General features: G+C 33.0%; 1 protein-coding gene across 1 annotated transcript in view; it reads right to left on the bottom strand.

The window, feature by feature from the left end:
* The window catches only part of LOTGIDRAFT_140896 (hypothetical protein), a gene marked incomplete at both ends in the record, with an annotated part of 14,576 nt that extends 12,945 nt beyond the window's left edge, over nucleotides 1-1,631 (bottom strand). Inside the window, one exon of the mRNA XM_009050718.1 lies at nucleotides 1,562-1,631. Within this exon, the coding sequence (XP_009048966.1) occupies nucleotides 1,562-1,631 (70 nt within the window). The remainder of the gene's footprint in view (nucleotides 1-1,561) is intronic.
* Between the last annotated feature and the right edge of the window lie 6,761 nt (nucleotides 1,632-8,392).

Below are 8,392 nucleotides of genomic sequence, written 5' to 3'. Positions count from 1 at the left end.
TAACTGATGATGACAATGTAAATTGTTGAAACGTCGTATACAATAAAACCCAGGAACAGTATACCATATAAACCTAGATAACAAGGTAAATTACTGAAACGTTGTGTAAAATAAAAACCGGGAGTAATATATCATATACACTGATGATTACAATGTAAATTTTTGAAACGGAGTGTGCAGTAAAGCACACACATAATATTCCAAATAAACTGATGATTAAAGTGTAAATTATTGAAACATTGTGTACAATTAAGCTCACGAGTTACCAGATCAACTGATAAACATATCAAACGTGTAAAATAAAACACACACAAAAAGTGATTATAGCACTGTAAATTGTTGAAACCATAAAATTTTGTTCAGTTATTTGATAATATGAATAGTTTTGATGACAGATATTTGATGACTTTATTTCCCGCTTTAGTAAAAAAAGTAGGACGTAAACTCCATTCATTTCATTTCCTTCTTTAGTGAATTCTATTAGGGTGAGGTCGAATAGTCTTTCATTTGTTACCAACTCCCCGGGATTTAATTTCTTAATATAGTCTGATAGTTTTCTGTGGGTTGGGGGACATGGTTCAACCAGTGGTAGTTGAGCCACTGAAATCTACGACAAATTCTAGTCCAAGTTTTCGATCTCACATTTTAGATAGTCAAATATTCGAATAGTTCCAGGTTTATGACCTCAACTTCGCTTAACTTTTCATATGCCTAAAGTTCAAGCTAACTCTCAGTTACATTTATCTATCTCGATGAGATATCTTCTTATCTGCAACAGGGGTTACGTTAGGGGACAGTAAGGTAATACGACCCTTTTGACAAGTGGTGAGGTTGTACGACTCCTCTCACAAGTGGTTAGGTTATACGACGCCTTTGACAAGCGGTGAGGTCAAACGACCCATATGACAAGCGATGAGATTAAACGACCCATTTGACAAGCGGTGAGATTATACGACCACTTTGGCAAGCAGTGAGGTTATACGATCCCTTTGACAAGTGGTGAGGTTATACGACCCATTTGACAAGCGATGAGGTCATACGACAACTTTGACAAGGGGTATGGTTATACGACATCTCTGACAAGCAGTGAGGTTATACGACTCTTTGGACAAGCGGCGAGGTTGTACGAATTCTTCTGTTAATTGAGTTCTGTGGAATTTTGACGAAATAGCATTAGAAGTTTACATAATGTAAGCCAAGCAATAAAAACACTATTTACAGTGGTTAATATATTTCAGAATTCCTCAAATATAATAAGGCGGTGCTTGATAAACATGGCTATTTCATTGGTTAAATTTTCAATGACCCTGAACTCAATGTCGTCAGATCAAGGATGGCAGATAGAGTCACCTACATAAAAAAACGAAACACTCAGCTGTGAATTTTAATCATCCAAATAAATTAATGTTTCTATGAATCATTAAGTTGAGTAGGGGACACAGAATTGTCAAAAGGGACAAAACAACAGGCATTTACTAATTCATTGATTTGAAAAACTGAGAGGGAGAGAGGGCGAATCCTGCTCCCGTAGTAACGCCGAATTAAAGTAATATGTACTTACCCACACAGCAACAAATAAAGACCAGAATATACGACACAATGAACATTACTCGTATAAACGGTACATTCATCGGATTGTGAAACACAAACGCTTGTGTCGGTTGCATTGTCAAGTTGTTTTCTATCGAAATATTGCCACTAAAAGACATGTTTATTTCATTCTGTTTATTCATTTGCAGTTGTATAACCTTTATATTGGGATATTCCGATATCGTTGTAAATAATAGTGTTTAAATCCAACATTTATTAAGTCTTTGCTACTCCTTCATAAACACTGAAGATTTATGAATAGACGTATGGCATGTCATGAATGGGGTTATTCCGATATTTTTGTTAAGAACATTGTCTAAATCCTTGTCTTGGTAGATTTGCAAGTTATATATCAAAAATAAACATCTGTGTAATCATCTGGGTAGAGACAACACCATTCTTCAACTTGCTCAGAAAAATAATAATATTTTCAGCAGACACAACACTTGGTTCATCCCTAAAATATTTGAAAAAATAACTTCCGAAGAGATATCATGAAAACTTTCACAAAAGACATAAAATCTCAGCTTGTTTCACTAATTTAAGCTTTGCTTTGCTGATCTCTGATAAATATTAAAATATTTTAGAAAAATAGAACTTTTAATATTTCGTTTGTTACACTCATTTGTTCTTGGTCTTTCGCACATTGATTTATGGCAAAATAGGTATACAAAACACTTGTAAACTGTTAATTCTTGACCGATTTCACCAAGTTCTTCTTGGCACTGCTGTGAAAATAATCAAAATTTACAATTGGTAACCTAATACTTAGCTGATTTCACTTAGGTGCCTTTAGGGTTATTCCAAAATTTCTGAGAATATTGTAAATGAAATAGCCCGATGCAAAATTCATACACGTAAATTACTGTCTACACTTGTATAAGCTTTGAATATTTTTCAAGCAATATTTCAGCACACTGCTTTAACAATTGTAATCCGAGTAAGCAGTATTTTAACAGTGAAAATATTTTATTTTCGTAAACGTTTCAATTAACATATAACATATAAATATAATATTGATACGGAAGTTACAATCAATTTTCAACACTGTTCGATTTAGATGTCTACGTTTAATCAGTATAGCTATAAATCCAATATAATTACCTCAGTAACAGTCCTACGTTGCAGCTAGTACGGTTCACTAAATGTCCATGTAAATGTTAGTAAGATTTAGCTATAAATCCGATACCCAAGTAACAGTGTGAGTCTCTTCCAACACGGTTCACATTAGATGTGCATGTAAACATTTAGTTACATTGAGCTTTAAATCCAACACAGATACGGAAGTAACAGTCCAAAGTAATCAGTCACTTAACAACACTGCTGAATGTAATTTTAAAAGTTTAGTTATATTTAGATAGAAATCCAATATTGATACGAAGTAGCAGTAAATTTACTTCACACTGTTCACTTGTGGTCGCTGATGCTAGAAGTTATAAAGCCATACTTGGCAATATAAAGATTAAAGGTGATATATCTCAGCAATCTCTAACGCTGGGATTACCATAACGTCTTATAATGTCTTCGGTTTTTCACTCAGAGAGCTTGTGAATATCCATACTTCCTTCTTACTTGTAATACTCTTTACTGAAACATATAAAAAGGTCAATATCAGTAATCAAGTCGTCAAAAAACACGAAATAAGAAGTATTCTAATTATGATAAAAAAAAATTGACATGAATTAGAAAACGTCGGTTTAAATTAATTTTCTTAAGCCTAAGTGAATGTCTTTCACCAGTACAGTTTAGCCCCTCACTGTCCACCAGACGATTATTCAATTATCCATAAAACAATTGAATCTTTCCAATTGAGAGGTGGACAATACTTTAGCACTATCTATCTATTACTTCAGTTATAGATCAAATTGTTTTATGTCACCAGCAGTCGATATATCAATAAACACAATTTCTTTTCTAACCAATTGAGAAATCATTCATTTCAGATATCAGTCGATGTTAGTTTATATAGTTAATTTGATCACAGAAAACTATTGAAGCTTTTTCAATCTGCTTGCTAGTTTGGCTCTATTGTACTATTGTAAACTGTTATTTGTACCAAGCACTCACAATATGCTTGCTAGTTTGACTCAGTAAACGGCTATTGTATCAAGCACTCACAATATGCTTGCTAGTTTGACTCAGTAAACTATCATTGTATCAAGCACTCACAATATGCTTGATAGTTTGACCCAGAAAACTGCTATTAGTACCAAGCACTCACAATGTTCTTGCTAGTTTGACTCAGTAAACTGTCATTGTATCAAGCACTCACAATATGCTTGTTAGATTGAATGAGTAAACTGTCATTGTATCAAGCACTCACAATATGCTAACTAGTTTGACCCAGAAAACTGCTATTTGTACCAAGCACTCACAATGTTCTTGCTAATTTGACGTTGACTTAGATTTTACCAAGTACTCACAATATGAATTCTATCTTGACTCGGTAAACTAAACTCACAATGTGTTTGTTAGTTTGACTTTAGATTTTTCCAAGTTATCGCAATCTGTTTGCTAGCTTGACAAGATAATGGCTTTTGGACGTTAGTGTCCAGTTAAGCTCTAGTGATACTGAATAAGAGCGATGTAAGGCTCTTAAAAAAATAAAAGCATACAATATGTCCATTTATCAAGTTTTACACTGTAAAACCATGGCTGAAAGAGCTTTTATGATGTGTGTTTCAAATACACAGTTCCCATGGGGCTTATGGAAATGTTTAATTTTCAATGAATGACTAATTCACAGCCAACCCGTTCATTTTGAGTAGGCGACCTACACTAATTTTCATACACAACTATTTCATGCTAAAAGCAATCATACTCTTCAAATGATGATGTGTCATTGGATCAAATTCATCCGATTAGGATCATTTATCACGATAGTAATTAAGTCTACGGGTACCTACTATTTAGTTGAACCATTGACGATTTGACAACATGGAATCAGCCAGACACTTCGATATTTATAATTTTTAATAAAAGAAGTAGAAAAAATATAAAACACAGTCATAAGTACAAAATGAAAATTCAAGCCCTGCAGTTATACACAGCTCGTTATAAGGAAGCTTTGATTGAAATGGTTCGTTAACACCTGACCGCCATTGTTGAATCATGTTTCAATAGATGCTTAGACTAATTTATTTTCTTAACAAATTCCCTAGAGCAAGTCTGCCATCATTGACATGAAAAACATGTCGTATTTACATTTGAAAAATGTATTCAGTACCATGTGTAAATACAGACTTATCGGTTTTTCATTAAGGTGGCATTGACGTGTAAATACTTGCTTTGCAGCGGGTTAGATTTTTCCCTTATCGCGTATTAATCCGAAACATATGCCTCTTGACAGGCTACCTCCACCCTACACCGCAACACCTTTCAAAATATCTATCAGAGGCTGGAATAATGCTTCGGTCAAATCACGTATCACTTTAACTTAATTCTGCAAAACATCTACATACATCAAAACATTTAGCCTTTTGTTTTTCAATCAGTGATGCCGATTGATCTTTCGACTAGTATACCCCATTGCCACTTGAAATCATATCGGCATCACTAAGGCATAATTATAATCTTAGAAAAGAAGTAACAGACGTAGATTTGCAACCACAAATTTGAGATACGTGCTATGGGATTTTGAAAGGTTCAAACTGAAACCGAATATCCTAGGGAAGCCCAGATAGCTCGGCTCTTACTTCGGTTGAAACTCTAGCACGACAAATCTGGCCCTGTTCCGTTCTTGAAGCATCTTAAGACAATAGTTTTATAATATTTTTTGTAACAGTTTTTGTAACTGACAAAGGATGATCCTATCCTTGACTATATCACATCACATATTGGGAACCAAAATGACCAACCTGTTCTCTGAGTACACATACTTTACTTAATGCCCGTTATTCCAAAACTAAGCTGCCCTGTCGAAGACTGTATATCTAGAATTGCTGTATTCGGCAGCATGGAATGATTTTTCCACTCACGTCATACCCTTGTATAGAATTTTCAGAATAACATACCGGTTTATAGCTAAACTTATGTAAAGTTCTACAATAAACTGCTTACAATTTCAAACTTTCAGATGTAAAAAAGTGTGAACATTATTTGAATGTCACTGTAACATATGACAGTCTGAGATTTATAAACAACATAACAACTAAATTATGTCTATATGTCATTGAAAAGTCATATTTCATGTCATTTTTATGAGTTAAACAACATTCCCTTCGGAAAAAAATAAAAATGAGACATGCATATTTTTATAGGGTTGTGAAGCCCCCGAGCCATATTATTCATGGCTTTATAACTGTCAAAATGATATTTCAAAGAAATTAAAGTAACAAGCGACAATTACTACGTCTGCACTGAAGCATCCAGAGGCTATAGTTTTACTAATTTTTTAAACCCCAGTAATTCTCAATTAATAACTTTTCTTGCCCCTGGATAAATAAACCATATACTAACGATCCGAACCACGAAATCTAAACAACATAGGCTACTGGCAAGACATTGGTATAGAAGTTAATGAACTTTTCACATGAAGAAATATTGCAATCATAAGTAAGAACGTTATTCATAACAAAAAGTGGTATCGGGTGTCTTAAAGAGTAAGCATACACTGCCAGGCTGCTCAACATAAAACACAACAAACACTACAAATAGGCATCTTATTTTCTATTTACGCATCAAGAAGGATTTGTTAGGTCCTTGTTCCATCAACCATAAGTAAAAATAAACGGTGTAAATCGGCATTTCGTACATAATGGATTTCTAGATTATATACAACGAAACGAAAAATATTGAATTTCGAGGAATATTCGGCGATGTCAATGTTATGGAATCATATTTCACAAAGTGAAACGAAACCTATTTCTTATTTGCAAGACAAAACCGCTCCCTGGTATTAAAGGGGCAGTTTCCAGGATTGTTTTTGGATCATGAATATATATAAAGTCTACAGAAGTATTTGAAATGTATTATCGCATAATTCCTTCAAAAATATCTCAAACTAAGATTTTCATTTTCTATTTCTAAATATTACAGAGTTTCAAGAAAAGACGAGTCGAACCAGTCATTTTCACATAATCGTATATAATCCATTATACACGTAATTCCCAGATTTTACAAGCAACGCTTATCCCTACATCATTTATTAAACAGATCATTTGATTGGTAAATATCATAGTACCTACAACATGAGATGTATAACAATCTCGTAAGATCATAAATTGAAAGTGAAGTCACCTGCAAGAAAGAAACACAAAACAAAACTTCAAGATAAGCAATTCCAATCAAATTGATGATTCTTTCCAAGATCCCCTAATTTGAAAAATATCTAAAACAATTTTTGTTTAAAGTTAGATACCATATCAAAAATATCTCTGTCACACAATTTATCTATTAAAAAGTAAATCCGTGCATTTTAATGAGATTAAGCGACATATAAAGAAGAACAGAAGAATTATTTTGGTTTACAAAGTCATTATCATGCAAGATCAGTCATTTACTGTAGGCACGTTGTGTGATTTCCTTGCTATTTCATTAGTACCTAAGAGTATATAGCACGACAATAACAGTACTAAAATAGGTACATAATGATATACTGTCGTTTTTGATTAACTTCGTTCAGGGGGAATTCTAATCTCGTGTGTTTTATTGTAAACAACGTTTCGACAATTTACACAATTTAATAGTATAATATTCTGTACACAACGTTTCAACAATTTACACAATTTAATGTGTATAACTCTGTGTGCAACGTTTCAACAATTTACTAAATTTAATGGTATATTACTCTGTACACAACGTTTCAATAATTTACACAATTTAATAGTATAATATTCTGTACACAACGTTTCAACAATTTACACAATTTAATGTGTATAACTCTGTGTGAAACGTTTCAACAATTTACACAATTTAATGGTATATTACTCTGTACATAACGTTTCAACAATTTACACAATTTAATGGTATATCACTCTGTGCACTACGTTTCAACAATTTACACAATTTAATGGTGTATAGCTCTGTACACAACGTTTCAAAAATTTACACAATTCAGTGTTATAATACTCTGTGTGCAACGTTTCAACAATTTACACAATTTAATGGTATATTACTCTGTGTGCAACGTTTCAACAATTTACACAATTGTATGGTGTATTCGACTCTTGTGTTGTATTGTACACAACGTTTCGATTCCTTATGTTGTCATTACGTTGCAAAATTTCTTGTAGGCCTTAACGATTCTTGTGTGATATCGAACACAACGCCTTATGTTGTCATAACGTTTCAACATTTCTATAAGGCTTAAACGATTCTTATGTGAAATCGAGCCTTATGTTGTCATTGGATAACGTATCATAATGTTCTTGGATACTTCGAAATACGAGAACATTGTGGAGGGTTTTGATTTTCACAACATAGCATGCTCATATTTCCGAACACCTGATGTCATTCCTTGACTTGACTCCCATTTTCGAGAATCTACAATAATGTTAATAACGTTTCTGTAATTTGCATTGTCATTATTGTCATTCATCAATTTACTATATGTATTCATTATATTATTTTATTACTCACTTCAAAAGTCAATAATTACACAAAGAGAATAAGATTTGTAAAACAACTTACCATGTTTACATAGCTACTTCAATATATCAATAAATCGTACATAATAGGTCTTTTAATGTTCACAATGTTCGTCCAAAATAAAAATTAAGCAAATTTAATTCTATCAAATCGTCACGGATAAAAAACGAAACATTTATGTACGGGGATAATATTAACAGCGTAATCAATCCGA

The sequence above is a fragment of the Lottia gigantea genome (genome assembly GCF_000327385.1).
Source record: "Lottia gigantea unplaced genomic scaffold LOTGIsca_153, whole genome shotgun sequence".
Taxonomy (NCBI): Eukaryota; Metazoa; Mollusca; class Gastropoda; family Lottiidae; genus Lottia; species Lottia gigantea.
This window is presented reverse-complemented; position numbering and strand designations above follow the sequence as displayed.